Source organism: Phocoena sinus, chromosome 7 (assembly GCF_008692025.1).
Source record: "Phocoena sinus isolate mPhoSin1 chromosome 7, mPhoSin1.pri, whole genome shotgun sequence".
NCBI classification, from domain to species: domain Eukaryota; kingdom Metazoa; phylum Chordata; class Mammalia; order Artiodactyla; family Phocoenidae; genus Phocoena; species Phocoena sinus.
This window is the reverse complement of record NC_045769.1, coordinates 33495164-33515212: the sequence shown is the minus strand read 5'-3', so window position 1 is coordinate 33515212 and position 20049 is coordinate 33495164. Positions and strand designations below refer to the sequence as shown.

The following is a 20049-nucleotide window of genomic DNA, read 5'->3' as shown; positions in this document are numbered from 1 at the left end:
AAGATCTCACGTGCTGGGGGGCAACTAAGCCTGCGGGCTGCAACTACGGAGCCTGTGTGCTCTGGCGCCGGTGCACTGCAACTAGAGAGAAGCCTGCACACCGCAATGTAAGATCCTGTGTGCCACAACTAAGACCTGACGCAGCCAAAATAAATAAGTAAATAAAAAATCTTTTTTTAAAAAAAGGCTATACTACATTTTCTGGCCATTTATATGATATTAGTAAATATCTTCTAGAAGACTGCCTGAAGTTCTAAATTGTGGAAATATGGAAGTCACGTTTATTTTTTTGAGTAATTACTGTCTCTCTCCAAGCAGACTATAAGATGCTTGATGGGTAGAACTCTATGTTATCTGTTTGTGAATCCCCTATTTATTTAGCTCAATACTTTGAAGGTGCTTTCTGTTGTAATAAATATGGCAGGTCTGTGTTTCTAAATAGACTTGGGCACACAGTTGTTGGTGCTTTCATTTCTTCTCCAGGGTTTTGTCCTTAGTTTTGTAGTTTCAGAAACATTATTTTAATAAATCATTTCCAGTGCTAAGGTGCTAATGAATTAAGCCGTACTAAATAAGATACACAGCAAAGTCAAGAAATAAATCAGAAGCCCATGAGGAATATAGTGGCAAAGTGTATTAGATTGTTATTCTGGCAAGTCAAACACAGTAGGAAAGTCTGCTTTAAGAAACCAAAGATCAGCTGTTGCTTTTGATAACCATTTACTTCTTTGGTATTCTCATCAGTGTTGGTAAATGTTCGTTAGCTGATAAATTATGTGGCAAATGTTCTACTGAGATTAGTTAAATCAGATTATGTATATGGAGAAAGACTGACTGGCATTGAGAATACATTGGGTTGACCTTCGGTATGAGGGATTGTTGAGCATTTCTTCTGACTATTATGTTGATATTTTTAATGATGGAAAATCATTTTCTTTTTGAGCACTAATAGCCTTAATTTTTAAAAACAGGTTTATTAAGGTATAATTTACATAGCATGAAATTCACGCATTTTTAGTGAACAATTATTTTTTTGTACATTTACAAAGCTGTGCAAACATTGCCACAATCTAATTTTGGAACATTTCTATCTCCCCAGATAGAAACCATGTACTATCCATTTGTAGTCTCTCCTCATCCTTAGTTTAACATGCCTAATGTTATGTTTAACATTTTACAACTGAGTATAAAATATGGTAGAAGTGAGTACTGTAGAATTTCCAAAAATTATTCAGCCCTCTAGGTTTGTTAATTTGTTTTGAATTTTTAATAATTTAGAGCATGGACATTTTTCTGATGATATTTCTTTATTCAGACACCAATATTATTTAATAGGAGAAAGAGTGGTGAGAATAATTTATGTAAGAGGGTATTCCTTTTGGGAAATGAGTTTTTAAGTTTGCTTCTTGTTTGGAAGTTACAAATTAATTAATGAAAAGAAAGAAGTTATTGAATAAATACAAACTTGCGCATTTATTCAAGCCTTGTTAGGGATTTAGTAGGGAAATTTACAGTGCCTTTCTAAAAGGCTCTAAGATTTTATATAATAATGTTTTGCAAAGATTATCATAAAGTGAATTTGTCTTCTTTTCCTTTATTTTAGCTTCTCAGAATCAAGAACGTCTTTGTGCATTTAAAGATCCATATCAACAAGACCTTGGGATAGGTGAGAGTCGAATCTCTCATGAAAACGGAACAATATTATGCTCAAAAGGTAGCACCTGCTACGGCCTTTGGGAGAAATCAAAAGGGGACATAAATCTGGTAAAACAAGGCAAGTAATACTTTTTTTACCTAAAATAACTGTTTCATACAATTGAAGTTTATCTAAGAAGGGCATAGAAGTAGATTGTAAAACCCTCTGCACGAGAACAGTAAGTTTAAAAGTGTGTATTCATGTCTGTATTCACACACAAGCTCCACATTTGCAAAGGGTAATTGTTTTTAGCTTATTTTAATAATATCTTATTACAATTTTAATAATATAATGCCATTTTATGAAGTTTAGAAAATAAAGTATAAGAGAAACAAATGTCTACAATTCCATACTTTAAAAAGTTTTTTTTTTGAACTATATTGGTTTATTCCCTTCAGGTGTGTTTTCTTTGTACTTCTATGTTTATATGTATGTGTACTATTTTTTTTCAAAATTATGGTAATACTATATAAATAATTTCATATACAGTTTTTCCCATTTAAATTATATCATGGATATTTTCCTATGTCTTTAAATATACTTTGAAAACACTTTCAAAATCTATACAATTTTTCATTTTATACATGTATCTCAGTTTACTTACACATTACTCTGCTGTTGGACATTATATTGTTTTCTGGTTTTCATTGTAATACCTAATGCTTCAGTGAACATCTTTGAACATATTTCTTTGATTGTATCTCATAATTTTCCTGGAATAGACTTCTGGAAGTAAAATTTTTAGATTATAAAACATGAAAAGGCTCTTCATAAAAGTTGCCATGTGACTTTCTAGAAATGTTATATACATTTACATTCACTCCAGCACTGTGTGTTACTGAATCCTTGTTATTGTTATATATAATTATTTTAAAACCCAGAAGAATTCAATAGATATAGACAAAAATGTAATCTTATTGATTTTTTAATAATAATTCTTAGATTAACTGAAGTGAAACATTTTATTAGTGGCTTTTTCCTTCTATGAAATGCTTGTTTATACTTTGCCATTATCTGTTATTAAAAAAATGTGGTTTCCTATTGGTTTGCAAGAGTTATAACTTATTTACATTATGACATATATAAACCTAACTTGTTTACATTAACATCAATTTATAGGATGTTGGTCTCACATTGGAGATCCCCAGGAGTGTCACTACGAAGAATGTGTAGTAACTACCACTCCACCCTCAATTCAGAATGGAACATACCGTTTCTGCTGTTGTAGCACAGACTTGTGTAATGTCAACTTTACTGAGAATTTTCCACTTCCAGACACAACACCACTCAGTAAGTAGTTAAAGTAACGTACGTTTCCTTGTAATTCCTTTCTCCAAAGATTTTCAGAATTTAAAAATATATGAAAATATTCAGGTTGGGCCAGAGTGAGAGGGAGAGATCCAGCATCATGAGACTACATCTAGCTAACACCTAAAATCGAAAAGAGATACACCAGGATTTCCAGGGTATTGGTATATTATCAAATAAGTTTGAATCAAAATATAGTACTTTCCAACTCACATGAAGAGGAGTTAGGTAATATTAAGAACACAACATATGTCCTTACTCTTTCACCCAGCACTCTCATTTGTAGTAGTTTATCTTTGAAGACATACCTCCAACAGTATGAAAATACATATGCATAAAGTTACCTATTGTAGTATTGTTTGTAACTGTATAGTATTGGAAACTACCTAAATGCCTAAGAATAGGAGATTGATTCAAATCCACTATGGTACATACATGTGTAATGGAGTACCAAATATACAGCTATAAGAAAAAAATGGTAAGATCTCTGAACTGATATGGAGTGATTTCTATAGGTAACGTTAGGTGAATAAAAAGCTTATATAGTATGCTGTCTTTTGTGTAAAATAGAAAGCTTATCTTTACAAAAAGAAGCAAAGAAAGGATAAACCAGAAAATAATGAAGTTGGTTACTTACAAGGGTTGGAGGGAATGGAACAAAAAGGATACAAGAAGGAGGAAAAGTCCTCTGAATATAGCTTTATGCATGTAGTTTTGACTTTTGGAATTATGTTACTAATCTGTGTGTGCAAAAAGTATAATTAAATCATTAAGGATGGGAAGGGGGCAAAATCCCAAACTGAAAGCAAATGAGCCCAGTTGTAGTTTACATAAACATCATAATCACACTTAAGGGAAAAAGAAAGAACTAATCTAAGCATTTTACAAAAACAGTATTTGACTGTATATACTCTTTTAGGCAATATATAAGAGATGGGAGAATTGCAAACAAATACTGAACTCTTTTTAGAAGGTTTGATTTTTAGTAGTGTGTACAAAGCAATTCTGAAACAATTGTAGATATATTTGTATTATAGGATTAAGAAAATGGGTATTAGTGTTGATATTCTTGGGAACCAGTGTTCTCACTGAAGGAATAGGGAAACAGTTATAGATGGGGGAAGAAAAGAGAATCCTATGTGAATAGATTGTAGTTCAAGGTATTATTATGGACTTATGACTTAAAAAATATCCATATGTATGTGTTACATGCATGTATATGCAGCCATGTATATATGTATTTGTATGAGTATGTATTTATATGTGTGTGTGTATACATACATGCCTACATATATTTCTTATCTCTTTTGAAAAAAATAAGAAGCAAAAGCACCCCTATAGCTATGAGTGTACATAATGCCCAGGTTTAGTTTCTATTACGACTCCGCAGTCAGTGGAACTTGGGGTCCTTGGAAAAATGACTTATTCTAGAACTGGAGCAGGATAGGTGCAAGATAAACCTGCAACATCTTATATAACACTAGAAGATAAGGAAAGAAGTACCCCCCGAAAGGATGGAGACTTGTCACAGTAGCCAGTTTGAAGGAACCTCCCACGAGCTACATTTAAGATCATTTTAGTGCTCAAGAAGTACAGTAATAAGTTATAAATCATTGGAGGGAAAATGAATTGAGTCTATGCTGATAGCAGAGAAGGGAGAAGAGAGGGCACTTGTGTATAGTAGAATGCCAAGTGCCAAGTTGTAACTGTAGGTGTTGGAAAATTATCATTATGCAGCCATCATGGCAAGGATTGGATCAGGCAAGAATCATCCTAAGATCCTAAATCTAGGGGGCAGGTTCAATAAGGACTGAGGATATTTGCATTCTTTTAGAGTTTGTCCAACATATTGCAAGGGAAAAATTAGTAACTATAAATTGAGGAAATCAGACAATAGCTTAACCAGGTAATATCATTAATGAAGGGCAGATGGATGTCCGTGATACTCTGAGGACACAGTGTAACTAATTTAGTACTGTATTTCAATCAAGAATGAATCTAATCACAAAGGAACATCAGGCAAATCATAAATTAAGAATGTTCTGTTACAAAAAGGGAGTTTGTTTTCCTCAAAAATGTCAATATCATATAAGAAAAAGAGACTGTGAGAAAGATTCTATATTAAAGGAGGCTAAGAAAGTTGACAACTAAGCGATACCTAACTCTCCTATATTGGATGTGCAAAATGTGATAAAGGATGTTGTTAATCCAATTGACAAAATAGATGATTAAAGATTTTTTTCAATGTTAAATTTACTGAAGCTGATAAGAATAGTGTGGTTATATAAGAGAATATCCATATTCTTAGGAAATACTGAGAAGTATTTAGAAGTAAAGGGCCATGATGTGTGTATCTAACCTTCCTTGAATGATGAAGCAAATGGGGTATAATGGTAAGAAAAGTGAATTTGGATAAAGGCATATGGGTATTCTTTTTACTATTGTTATTCTTGCAACTGTTATAATTATTTCCAAATAAAAAGTTTTAATTTTTTTAAAATAAGTTTTAAAAATTGAAATGTAGCACTTGTCAAGAATTCTTTTCTTTGTCAAGAAATTTTATCAGCCCATACTCTAAGATCTTCAGTTTGGGATTATTTCCTTTGATTTTTTATTTATTTATTTTATTTTATTTTATTTTTTAAAGTGTTTTTAAAATTTATTATTGTATTTTAATTAATTTATTTGCCTGTATCAGGTCTTAGTTGTGGCCCACGGAATCTTTGTTGCAGCATGTGGGATCTTTCACTGTGGCGTGCAGGCTTCTCTAGTTGCAGCATGTGGGCTTCTCTCTAGTTGTGGCGCATAGGCTCCAGAGTATGCGGGCTCAGTAGTTGGGGTGTGCGGGCTTAGTTGTCCTGCGGCATGTGGGATCATAGTTCCCCAACCAGAGATGGAACCCACGTCCCCTGCATTGGAAGGTGGATTCTTAACCACTGGACCACCAGGGAGGTCCCTATTTCCTTTGATTTATTGATGAAACACTAAACTGAAAGCAATAAGGAGTTTTTTCATGTAGTTTCTATCTACTCAAGGCAATTAGCTTTTATTGTGAAATTATACTGAATTGGCTATATTTATTTTCCACAAAAAAACAAAAACAAAGCAAGGTCTCTAATTTTCACATCTAGCTAGATGAAAGAGAAGTGAATTTGTCCATAAATTCACCTCAGAGATCTTTACAACTACATTTCAGATTGTTACCTAGATCTTGGTCTACTGTAATCTCTTGAATCAAAGCAGGGAATGATTGCCACTATAAATCAGTAATGTTATCCTGATAAAAAGGGAAAGTGTTTTAAGTGTTCTAATTTGAGAGTGTTAACCCAATTAATGTATTTTGTTCTTCAAACAAAACAATCAAGTAAATTCATTGTTAGTAAACAAAATGAATATTTACTTTTATATTAATTTAAGAAAACTAGTGCTTCCCTGGTGGCGCAGTGGTTGAGAGTCCGTCTGCCGATGCAGGGTACACGGGTTCGTGCCCTGGTCCGGGAAGATCCCACATGCCGCGGAGTGGCTGGGCCCATGAGCCATGGCCGCTGAGCCTGCGCATCCGGAGCCTGTGCTCCACAGCAGTGAGAGGCCCGCGTACCAAAAAAAAAAAAAAAAAAAAAAAAAAAAGAAATATAACCACTACTATATAGAATGTCAGACATTTAGTCTGTAAATGCTTAGGTGCTTGACCAAAATAAAAATAGTTTTAAGTGTTGACATTTAAAGGAATTAATTAAAATATAAAATTAAGAAGCAGAACTTTTTGTTCCTTGATGTATATTCAATATTACATCAGTAGAAAGTTTGGTGGTAATGATTTTTTTTCTGTAATTTTTCATTATAAAAATGCCATTTATTGACTATTTAACATAGACATTGGCCAAATAAAGACATGTATTTAAAAATTACTAGAAATATGGTGCAAACTCATCAAAGGTAGAGAAGGAGGGATAGTTCAGGGTGGCTCTTTATGGGAGGTTGCCTATTATTATTATACTTTTGTATTGTTTGAATCTTTAACATAAGAATATATTTGTATATTACTTATTTAAGGAAGTATTAAAGGAATACATGCCTATTTATTCAGAAAAATAGAAAAATGAGATAAATGGAGAGGAGAATAATAATCTTTAAAAATCCCTACACCCATATACAACCATTGTTAATATTTTGAATATTTCTTTCTAGTCTTTTCTCTTTAATTTTTGTATAGTTGTATTAGTGATATAAATTTTAGATCCTGTTTTTTAAACATAATATAATACCTTCCAGGTATTACATGTTTCATAATCATCCATTTTAATGGTTGTATAATATTTTACCAACTAGATATTTTTCTTATCCATTCCTCTGGTTTTGGGCATTTAGGCTGTTTCTAGTTTTTTGCTACAATGCACATCTTAGTATATATAGCATTATATTAAATTATAATTCCCAGAATTGTAATTTCTATATCCACTAGTAACAGTATTAAAGTTCCTCATACATTGTCAAATTGCTTTTCCAATGGTTGAAACAGTTCACATTCCCATCAGTGATATACTAAAGTGTATATCTCATCATATGTTAATGAGCACTAGTATTAAAATAAAACTTCGCTGAGGTCATTTTGAAAATGGATTTACATTGTTTTTACTAATGAGGTTCACTTGTTTTTTGTTTTTTGAATATTTTTATATTCATTGTCCATTTGTAATATTATTTCTCAATAATGAAGCTGACTAGTTTTGAGAAAAATGATTTTTAAAAATCTTTGAACCTTGGCTCTTCCTAAGGAAATACCCTTAATATCTTTCAATAAAAGTTCAGTGCTGGGCTTCCCTGGTGGTGCAGCGGTTGAGAGTCCGCCTGCCGATGCAGGGGACACGGGTTTGTGCCCCGGTCCGGGAAGATCCCACATGCTGCGGAGCGGCTGGGCCCGTGAGCCATGGCCGCTGAGCCTGCGCGTCCGGAGCCTGTGCTCCACAACGGGAGAGGCCACAGCAGTGAGAGGCCCACGTACCACAAAAAAAAAAAAAAAAAAAGTTCAGTGCTCATTTTATAGTGTGTAAATTATACCTTAATAAAGGTATTAAAATGCTTATTACTCATTCTTCTGAGAACAGTGTTCACAGAAACAGTATCTCCATCCCTCACATGGTGCTTTCGTGGTGGCATTAAAGCCTTCTATTTGCATAGTATTTTATACTTTCGAAGTGCTCTCACATCTATAAACTCCTTAAAGATGTCTCCTTAATGTGTAGGTAGTTCAGTCAAAAATAAACCCTGTGTTTTAATGAGTAACCATGCTACTCAGGAGGAGTGGATTGAAGTGGTTGTCTTTCTCTAGCAGATTTGACTTATAGCTTATCTTCCTTTAAGTTTTTTCCTATTGTATTGGTACACAATAAAAATCAAGTGTTAATATTTTGGGCCCCCAACCAAAAAAATTCTTTTCAACTTTTGAAATTATTTCAAACTTATAAAAACTGCCATGTACCCTTACTCAGATTCACTAATTGTCAACATTTTGCTGTATTTGCCTTATCATTCTTCCTCTCTCTATATATGTAGATCACTATTTTTTTTAACCTTTTGCAAATAAGTTGCAGGCATCATACCTAAATTTTTATGTATTTTGCAGTTGTCGCTCTGTCTCTTCTAGATTCTAAAGTCTTTGGTGATAGGGACTTTGTTTTAATGCCCCTTTGTCTCCACAGTGACTGGTGCAGTATCAGGTACATAGTGGGAGTACAGTAAGTGTTTGTTGAATGAATAATTTAATAAACAAATATGTGCTAATGTGTAAATTTTGAAATATTGTTAAATCCTTGGAAGGAATAGGATTTGCCTTTTTTTAATCTGGCAAAAAAATGAATTTAATGGATTCACTAACTAATGGACAGGTGTTTATTTTTAAATGTATTTATTTATGGCTGCATTGGGTCTTTTTTTTTTTTTTTTTTTTTTTTTTTTTTGCGGTATGCGGTCCTCTCACTGTTGTGGCCTCTCCCGTTGCGGAGCACAGGCTCCGGACGCGCAGGCTCAGCGGCCATGGCTCATGGGCCCAGCCGCTCTGCGACATGTGGGCTCCTCCTGGACCGGGGCACGAACCCGTGTCCCCTGCATCGGCAGGCGGACTCCCAACCACTGCGCCACCAGGGAAGCCCTGCATTGGGTCTTTGTTGCTGCGCACGGGCCTTCTTTCTCTAGCTGCAGTGAGCAGGGGCTACTCTTCGTTACAGTGAGTGGGCTTCTCATTGCAGTGGCTTCTCTTGTTGCCGAAGCATGGGCTCTAGGTGCACACAGGCTTCAGTCGTTGTGGCATGTGGGCTCAGTAGTTGTGGCTTGCGGGCTCTAGAGCGCAGGTTTAGTAGCTGTGGCGCATGGACTTAGTTGCTGTGCGGCATGTGGGATCTTTCTGGACCAGGACTCGAACCCACGTGCCCTGCATTGGCAGGCAGATTCTTAACCACTGCGCCACCAGGGAAGTCCCTGGACTGGTGTTTATTGAAAGCTGGTTGCTACTTTCAGTTAAAAGGACAAATGTAGTGAAATAGTTAAGTGGGATAGCAAATGCAGACAAAACAAATTAACTCTCCTGTTTGAGATTCACCATGGTATAAGTACAAAAAAGCCACGATCATTCCCTTCTCCTTTCCCTTTCCAAAAAATGAAACATCAGCCTTTAATTTTTAAGGTAATAGAAGAATATAAAAAACTTTTCCTAAGATTCTGTTATACGATCTCATTTTCAGAGATTACTCTCAAAGTACAATTGTAGTGTATTTTAATACTGGGAAAGAAAACAATGCACAAGTATCAATAGATTATGGCTGTTTAAAAGACCACATGGTGAGGTTAAGCTCCAGGGAACAACAGAGGGTACTTAATGTTCTCTGAATCCTACTCATTTCTTTCTAGATTGTTTTCAACTGAACAGTTTGCTTCTTGACATCAAACCATTCGTTGCTGTTACTGTAATTATATCTTTCTCATCAAGTATGCTTCTGTACAACATCCACAACCACATTTACTTGCCTTCTTACTTGCTGTCCCTTGTACATTGAGTAGGGTTAGATCCAGCAGCAGTAAAGGAATGTATGGATGATTGAGAATAACAAGGTGTAGCTCTCTTTCAAAAGAAGCTTGTTTTTTTTCCCAATCTTCGTTGAAGCTGAAGACAGTGAGGTACTGAGTGATAGAAGCTAAAGCATATGATAGTAGTGGATCTTTAAGAATAATGTGGGGGGAGTTGTTAGGGGAAAAGGTGATGGACTAACCACAGGACCATAAGCGACTATCTGTAATTCTGCCGAGCCACAGAGTGTCACATTATAATAATTCAAGGATTTCTATGATAGTTATAGGATTGGAGGAAGGTACTCTACTTACCTGTAGTCCTTAAATTTTTTTTAATTACAGATTTTGTGTAGTCTTATAAAACTGCCCTACATAGTTTTTTAGAGGCAACAAGATAGGGCACAAATAAATGAAACCTCTGCAACCTGTTCACTCAGGTGAATCTAGGTAACATACATATGGGAGTTTTTATAAGTTTGAAATAATCTCAAATTTAAAAGTTAAAAAACTTTTTGTTGGGGGCCCAAAATATTAACATAAGGCATTTATTGTCTACCAATATAATTATAGGCAAAAAGTTAAAGGAAGATAAACTATAATTCAAGTGTGACTGGTTCCTGAAAATTTTAGCAGAATGAGAAGTCCACTGATGCTTTTATTGAGACATAAGTGAAATGTCTGCTTTAAAATAATTAAACACCAGCAGTTAATTATTAATGTTGGAAAAAGTTATGTGAGCATTGTTATGTACCATAAAAATTAAGGTTCTATTTGGACTGTAGATCACCAATGATTTCTGGCTAGTTAGGACACTAGCTCTCTGTTCTCAAAACCTTTTTCCTCCAGTCATAGCATCTGAAGTATAGTTTACATGTTGTGTTTCTCCATTAAGAAGAATTGTTACCATTAAAAAAGAAAGGCAAAAGAGGTTCTGATATTTAGAAATGTGTGTCAATTATTTTGCTGTAATCCCTGATCTGAGGTTGTTGGCAACAGAGGCTTATAGCATGTGTTCAAACAGAAACACATTATGAGATAATTCTCCAAAACAAAACTGGCTAGTGGTGAGGAGATTTATGGATTAATAACTCATATTCTAGGTCTTTGTACCACAATCATTACTTTTTCAAAGATTTTTCCGTTCTACTAGTGAGTCTGTTTCAGTTGTTTATCTCTTTTTAAGGGGATAGGTACCATATTTGACTGTTTGAACTTTAAAAATGAGAAAATATGAGAACCTTAATAAATACTAGCCAGTAGTTCTGTACCTGTTTAGTACTTAATTATACGTAGACCTGGCTCTAGACACAGTTATGGAATTAAGGAAGATTAGATACTTTTCTTCCCTTGAGATCTTATTTTCTGAGGCCCTTTCCTTTCTGTTAGGAAACCCTCCCTCTGTTGTGCTCAGTATGATATGTTAACATTTTTAGGCACTTTCCTTCCATCCCCCTTCAGCATATGCTGTTCTTAATCTTGTTTTCCTCTGGCCTTAAGACATTAGTGTTAGATATTTATTTAATGAGTGTTGCTTCTTAAAATACTTGGCAGTAAACTTAAGATTCTCAGAGAATGTTTTTCCAGATGGGATAAATCTTGTAGAGAAATTTCAATTCACTTTATCAGGATTATAGAGTTGTTAGAGCAGTCTCTTTTCAGTAAACATATAAAGGGCATTCAGGCATTTAGTATACAGAGAAATTGAAACTAGCTAAATAACATTTTTGAGTACTCACTAAGGCCTCTATACGCACTAAACCTTTACATTTAACCCTTACAGAAACATATGAAGTGGTTACTGTTATATTCTTATTTTCCATGGAGAACACTGAGACACAGATATGCAGTGTACCAAGTCACACAGCCAATGAATGGTAGAGCCAAAATTCAAACCTAGGTGTTTTGGCTCCAGAGTATGTGTTACCGAACATTACTTTCTATTAGTTTTAACCATTACTCTGTATATTCAATTGTCATTAACCATTACTCTACACTCAAACAGGGGACCTGTTAATATTTGTTTGTTCATTCATTTGGGAGAGAGATTGAAAAGATTTTTTTGAAAATGTTTATCACATTTCCTAAAATTCAAGGACCACTTCTATTTTTCTTCATATAACCTCATTTTAAAAAAACACAACTTAGGGCTTCCCTGGTGGCGCAGTGGTTGAGAGTCCTCCTGCCGATGCAGGGGACATGGGTTCATGCCCTGGTCTGGGAAGATCCCACATGCCGCAGAGCAGCTGGGCCCGTGAGCCATGGCCGCTGAGCCTGCACGTCCATAGCCTGTGCTCCGCAACGGAAAAGGCCACAACAGTGAGAGGCCCGCGTACTGGAAAAAAAAAAACAAAACACACAACTTATATGTATTTTAAAGGGAAATTTCCCATCACTATTATAAATGGAAAGCCAGTATTGTAAGTAGAAGTAACTTTAAAAATTATTTATTTAATTATAAATAAGGTGAAAGTAAAAATCATATTATTAATTAGCTAGATATTGTTGCTTATCAAATTGTTTGAAACTTGAAGCTTGCTTTCTCTGTGTTAAAAGAGGAGACTAGCAAATGTTTGTTAGGAAATAGAATTACATTGTCACCAAGTTGAGATTTTCTTCTTTAGTAATTAGATAAAAGAAAGAAAACTAACTTTCAGTAATAACATGTCAATGTACTCCTAAAACCAGAAGTCTGACACTTTAGGAAAGTGAACTCTATTATTCTGAGTCTCTTCCAACCATGAGAGACTTTGTGGCACTTAATCTGTTTAAAAAGAAAGCCATTCTTGGGACTTCCCTGGGGGTCCAGTGGTTAAGAATCCACCTTCCAATGCAGGGCATGCGGGTTTGATCCCTGGTCAGGGAACTAAGATCCCATGTGCTGCAGGGCAACTAAGCCTTCGCTCTCTGGAGCCTGTGCACCACAACTAGAGAGAAGCCCGCACACCGCAATTAGAGAAGCCCGCGCACCGCAACAAAGAGCCCGTGCACTGCAAGGAAAGATCCCACATGCCTCAGTGAAGATCCCACATGCCACAACTAAGACTCAACACAGCCAAATAATAAAAAAATTAAATTAAAGAAATAAAAGAAAGCCATTCTTTAAGTGAATTTATACCTACAGTATATTCTTTTACTTTCTTATACCCTTAATTCATCCATAATGTACTTGTAAATTCTAAGAGTTTGAAAGAAGTATATAATTATTGCAAGGTTCACAGTTATTTTAGAAAATTTTCTTGATAAGACTTCTGGAATTGGTATAATTAACCTCCCTAACTATAAACAACATAATCAAGTTGGTAGAAAAGCCAGCAAAAATTTGTCATTTAAAAAAAATTAAATAAACCTAACTCATTTAGTGGGAAGTTCTTAGATGAAAGTCAGTATAAAAATGTAGAATCCTTTTCTTTTATGTACATTATTCATTAAGTTGATGGTTGGATCAGGTTGATGAGAAATAAAGATCAAACTGCATCTAAAGCTAGGTATAAGAAATTCTAATTTATGCTGTGCTGTTAAGATTAGAAATTCTAATTTCAGAGTCTGGCAGCAAATGTCTTTATCTCACACTAAGCTAGAAAAGAAAGCCTACATTCAGAGAAGCTGACATTGGCATAGGGCCACAGGTAGGTTTTTAGCTATTGTGAATTTATACTAATTTTTTTAAGTTTTTACTGCTTCTGTGACAGCATTAAAGTGATTGAGTAGACAGAAAATGGGAAATAAGAATGTTTTAAAAGTCTTTGCTTAATACTTCATGAAGCATTTTAGCAAGAAGCAAAACAAAATATGTCATTCCTTTTTATACTTATTAAAAATATTAGTGGAGAAAGAGTGGCACAAGAGAAATAGAGGAGTGTATCCTTTAGAAAATATTAATTCTTTAATGTGGTTGTAATAAGATTCTATTTACACATGTTATGTGTTGTTGGTCAGACAGTTTTAATTCTGAAGTTTTGTTAGCTCTGTCCTATTGAAAGTCCATCCCATTCCATACCTACCTACTTTGCTCCTATTCTCTCAAAAAAATAATCACTCTTCCTTTTGGTGTTTTTGAACTTTATATTACTTGATTGTCTTGAAGAGCAAAGCCAAACCTGTTGGCTAATCTGGCTTTACTGATAAACTCAGTGGAAGTTTTTGGTCTGTAAAATCCAAATCCCAAGTGTATATGGTAGAATTGACTGGTATTTAAAAATAAATGTCTCCTGAGATACAAATGTGTATATTGATCAAGAAATAATTTCCATGCCTTTATTTCAGTATATATAATTTTTCTTGTCTTTTATGATTTCCGGTTCCATTTGTGTTCCTCTCTGTCTGTCTGCCTGCCTTAACTGTGCTTCATTTCCATGTAGTATCTCTCTGATAACTGAGAATTTTCTGCATCTTTTCATATGGAAAAACGGATTATTCTTAAATCCATAAATATTTAGTGGTTTCAGATGCCAACATATCATAAGAAGTAAAGTCATAGATACATGAAAACACTTCAAATACATTCAAAACCAAGATGAAACTGTTACTAACCAGGTTCTTGGACTCCTTAATCAATAGAAATTGATAAGAGGCCAGGCAAGAAATTCAGGCAAGGCTTTGTTGGGACTCCTGCTGCAGCAGGAGGGAGTGAAAACAAGTAACAGATTCCTTTGCCTGCTCCCTGGGGTTGCGGGGGGGTGAGAGCTGGTCCCTTATATGGGGTAGGGTAGGGGCCGGTCCTGGCTTTGAGCCAGAGGGGTGACTTGGGTGGTTTGCCCACCCCCTTGGTGGTGCTATGTGCAGGGGGCATGTGTAGTACCCTGCTTTCCCTCCTGACTCCTCGAGAAGTGGCAGTTGGGTCTTTTGTCTTTTTGTGTCTTGTTCATAATTTGCCCCAACTGTGAATGCACGCAGTTATTTTTAGTCCCTTATCATTTCTTTGTATTTTGTTGCTCCAGGAGACACTGGTCCAGGTGCAAGCATTGCAGTAAAAGGTCCCAGGTCCCAGGTTCTAGCCTGTCTCAAAATTAGCTGTGGTTTGAATAGCAGCTGTCTTTAAAATAATATGTTGATTTTTTAAATTGAGGTGTAATTGACATATGAATATATTTGGTTTCAGATGTTCAACATAATCTGTATAATAATCTCCACACACTCTGTATCTATAACCTAAGTTTTTTTTTTAATATTCCACATGAAAGTATTTGTATAAATATTCCACATATGGTATTTGTCTTTCTCTGTTTGATTTATTTTACTTAGCACAGTTCCTTCAGGGTTCATCCATGTTGTTGCAAATAAAAAGATTTCCTTCCTTTTATGGCTGAATGATATTGCATTGTGTGTGTGCACACACATGTGTGTGTGAATGCATGTGTATATGTATGTACTTATATACATATATCATATTTTCTTTATCCATTCATTTATCAATAGACACTTAGGTTGTTTCCATATCATGGCTATTATAAATAATACTGCAGTTAACACGGGGTGAATATATCTTTTTGAGTTGGTGTTTTCATTTTCTTCAGATAAGTACCCAGAAGTGGAATTTTGTTGTATCATATGTTAGTTCTATTTTAATTTTTTGAAGAAACTCCATACTGTTTTCCGCAGTGGCTGCACCAATTTTCATTCCCACAAACAGTGCGCAAGGGGTTTCTTTTCTCCACACTTCACCAGCACTTGTTATTTCTTGTCTTTTTGATAAATAATGTTTAATAGTAGGTGAACAGACATCGTCGGCTGGGAATGCACTGATGGCTTCAAAATACTGTTTTAAGTACTTCTCAAAGTGTCTCTTTAAAAAGGTACATTTTATTCTAGCCAAATATGAAGTTAACCTAATCATCTGCTAAAAAAATAAAAAGGATCATCTGAGGGAAGGAAAATACTAGATTTCCAAAATAATCATTTGATTCTTTGGGTGGTTGTATAGCATAATGATGAAGAGCATTGGCTCTCAATCTCAGTGCCTGGGTTAAACCTTGCTGTTTTACTTGCTAAACATAACCTTGAGCAGGTTACTTAGCCTCTCTATGTATCAGTTACCTCATATGCAAAATAATAGTATCTAATTTATTTGGTTGTTGTATAGATTAAACAAGATAATGCATGTAAAGTGCCTAGCATGTAGTAAGCATTCAATAAATAATGGCTATGATTAGGAGGGAACTGTCTACGCCACCTATTACAAACATCCTCCCTTATTTAATTCTTTTTTTTTTTTTTACTATGAAGGATACTTTTCTGCTAGTTTTACTTTATTATATGAGGCCTATATTCTGTGATCTCTTTTAAAATTAATTTTTATTGGCGTATAGTTGGTTTTCTGTGATCCTTTTTTTATTTGCAGGAAAGATTGTTACTGGGTTTCTCATTAAATGTATTCAGGTTCCTATGTCCTTCTAGGTGGGAAATAGAAGATAGTATTTCCTGCATCTTTCATCCCCCCACAACAAAAACTATAAGAAGTTATTCCTGTGCGAGTTTGGGATTAGCAGAGGCAAACTGTCATACAGGATGGATAAACAACAGGGTCCTACTATATAGCATAGGGAACTATATTCAGTATTCTGTGACAAATCATAACGGAAAAGAATATGAAAAAATATATATATAACTGAGTCACTTTACTGTACAGAAGACATTAACACAACATTGTAAATCAGCTATACTTCAATAAAATTTTAAAAATTATTTTTGAAAAAATGGATATTCTGCTTAATTTTTCCTAAGTGTAAACTTCTCAAGGTTTTGAAAAATGAATAAAACACAGTTGATCTTCAGGATTCCATATTTGTGACTCCTTACTTGCTAAAATATATTTTTAACCCCAGAATCAATACTCACAGTGCTTTCTCAGTCATTCACAGACATGAGCAGAATAATAAAAAATTTGAGTCATCTAATGTGCGTGTTAGCAGCTAAGGTCAATCAAGGCAATGCGCTGCCTTCTTCCTTGAGCTCTCATACTGTAAACAGGTGTCCTCTTCGTAGTCTATTTTGTGCCATGCGTTTTGCATTTTTGTTGGTGATTTGTTTGGTTTAAAATGACCCTCAGTTGTAGTGCTGAAGTGCTGTTTAGTGTTCCTAAGTGCAAGAAGTCTTGATGTGCCTTACAGAGAAAATACAAGTGTTAGGTAAGCTTCTTTCAGGCATGTTATAGTTCTGTTGGTCATGAGTTCAATTCTAATGACACAATAATATACAGTATATTAAATGACTTTTTTTCTTTTTTAAAATTAATTTTTATCTGAGTATATTTTACAGTGTTGTATTAAAGTTTCTGCTGTACAGCAAAGCGAATCAGCTATGCATATACATATATCCCCTCTTTTTTGTATTTCCTTCCCATTTATTTAGGTCACCACAGAGCATTGAGTAGAGTTCCCTGTGCTATACAGTAAATGACTTTGAACAGAAACACATACAAAAGAAGGTTATATATTGGTGGGTTGACAAAAATGTTTTGACTAGAGGCTCACCTGACCCTTTATTTCCCATAGAAACAATGATTCAGTATTTGCTAATAAAGTGTTTGCAATAATTTTATAGAACATGACTACCACAGTTAACGAGAATCAAATGTACAGATGCTCCTCAACTTACGATGGGGTTACAGCCTGATAAATCCATCATAGGTTGAAAATATTGTAAGCAGAAAATTCATTTAATACTCCCAATATAACAAACATCATAACTTAGCCTAATCTACTTACACATTCTCAAAACACTTAACCTACAGTTGGGCAGAATCATCTAACACAAAGCCTACTTTATAATAAAATGTTGACTAGCTCAGATAATTTGTCTAATACTGGAAGTTAAATACAACTGGTGTGGGTACAGAATGGTTATAAGTGTATTGGTTGTTTACTCTCGTTTTCTTGTGGCTTACTGGGAGCTGGAGCTCACTGCTGCTGCCCAGCATCACAAGAGAGTATGGTACCTCATGTGGCTAGCCCAGGAAAAGCTCAAAACTCAAAATTTGAAATACGGTTTCTACAGAACACATATCATTTTCATACTATCATAAATTTTAAAAATCCTAAATCAAATCATCATAAAGCAGGGGCCATCTGTATATATACTGTGGTAGGCAACCTCTGACATGGCTCTCAGTGATCCCTGTCTCCTGGTATTCTCACCTCTGGGTAACCCTGGCTCTCTGAATGTGGGTGGGACCTGGTGACTTGATTCTAACAAATAGAATACGGCAAAACTGATAGGATATGACTTTTGTAGTTAGGTTTTGTAAAGACTGTGACTTCTGTCTTGCTGGTATACTCTCTCTGGCTCTTCTTCTGTGCCAGTTCTGATGAAGAGGGCTGCCTGGCAAAGAACTGAGGTTAGCCTCCTGCCAACAGCCAGCAAGGAACTGCCAACAGCCCATAAGGAACTGAATGCTACCAACAACTACTTAGTAAGCTCAGAAGTAGTTACTTCACCACTTAAACCTTGAGATAACTATGGCAGTGTCCTAAACCTTAATTGCAGCCTTGTGAAAGGTCCTGAAGCAGAGCACTCAGTTAAGCAGTACCTGGATTCTGACAAACAGAAAATGAAAAAATAAAGCTGTATTGTTTTAAGTCATTAAATTTTAGGGTAATTTGTTATGCAACAATAAGTAATCAATGCGTGTATAGTTAAATCCATATAGTTACATATTAAGACCTCTAAACACAATAGTTGAGATGGAGCAGGCAATAAAAAGCTGTGCTGTGTTTTGACTTTTGGCGGCTTTTATTCTTTCTCCCCAATGTTCAATTATTATTTTCAGTTCTAATTTTTTGATAATAGTGACCACGATTCCTTCTTTTTTATTCCTTTTTCATATGAAGATTGCTCTATATAGAGGAAAAAGTTTGAGTATTACAATTAATATCTTAAATTTCTGTGTAGATTCAGTAATTATTAACATATTCAAAATTTGCTTTCTTGCCCACCTCCTTTCTTTATAGATGGATGGACAGATAGATACCTGTTTTCTTATTGTTGCTGTTGTTGAACTATTTGAAAGGAAGCTACAAATATCACATGCATCTCTTAGAAATACAAGACATCATTCTCAAATCCAAGAAAATTAACAATAAATTCCATAATATCATACAGTGTCTTAGTCCAACCACAGACTTCCCCATAATGACTTTTATAACTTTTTCTCAAAACAGAATCCAGTTAAGGTTGATGATACATTGCATTTGATTGTTTTGTCTCTTTAGTTTCTGTTAATCTAATACAGTCTTCCCCTACCCCTATAGTTTTACTATACATGAAATAGACTTCTAGAGAGTTTAGGCCAGTTGTTCCTACATTCTGGGTTTGTTAAATTGTTATTGTATTTTTAATCCCTTGAAATTTCTAAATTGGAAGTTAAGTCTAGAAGGTTGATTTCATTGGAGTTAAACATTTTGGCAAGAATACTTCATGGGTGATATTGTATACTTCTTATTGTATCATATTAAGCACAGTATCATTTAAAATGATGACTTTCCATTGGAAACGTACATTTTTTCCTTTGTAATTAGTAAGTAATCTGCAGGTAGTTACTGTGGCACTGTGCAAACAATTTTGTTATTCAACAACCTTTTCACTTCATGCATTGGTAATCCTTTCCCAAACTTGTTACTATTTTAGGGTTATAAAATGGTGATTTTCTTATTATATTATTTATTCTATTAATAATAGCTGGCATTCTTGTGTTAAAAAAAGAAATGAACAAAAAGGTCATTTTTGTTTTTGAGTATTACTATGAACTTGTGGGGTTTTTTTTTAATGCTAAAATAACCATGAATTTGGCTAGAAGAGTGCTTTTAAGCTGGTTCTCTGTCCTTTTTAAAAAAGTAACACCTTTATTGAGATACAGTTAACATCATAATATTCACCCTTTTTTTTTTTTTTTTTTGGTGGTACGCGGGCCTCTCACTGTTGTGGCCTCTCCCGTTGTGGAGCACAGGCTCCGGACGCGCAGGCTCAGCGGCCATGGCTCTCGGGCCTAG

General features: G+C 34.9%; 1 protein-coding gene across 1 annotated transcript in view; it reads left to right on the top strand.

Moving 5' to 3' along the window:
* BMPR2 (bone morphogenetic protein receptor type 2) overlaps positions 1-20049 on the top strand; it is a 194935-nt gene that overhangs the window by 89820 nt on the left and 85066 nt on the right. Inside the window, exons 2-3 of the mRNA XM_032636912.1 lie at positions 1604-1774; positions 2816-2986. Of these exons, the coding sequence (XP_032492803.1) occupies positions 1604-1774; positions 2816-2986 (342 nt within the window). The remainder of the gene's footprint in view (positions 1-1603; positions 1775-2815; positions 2987-20049) is intronic.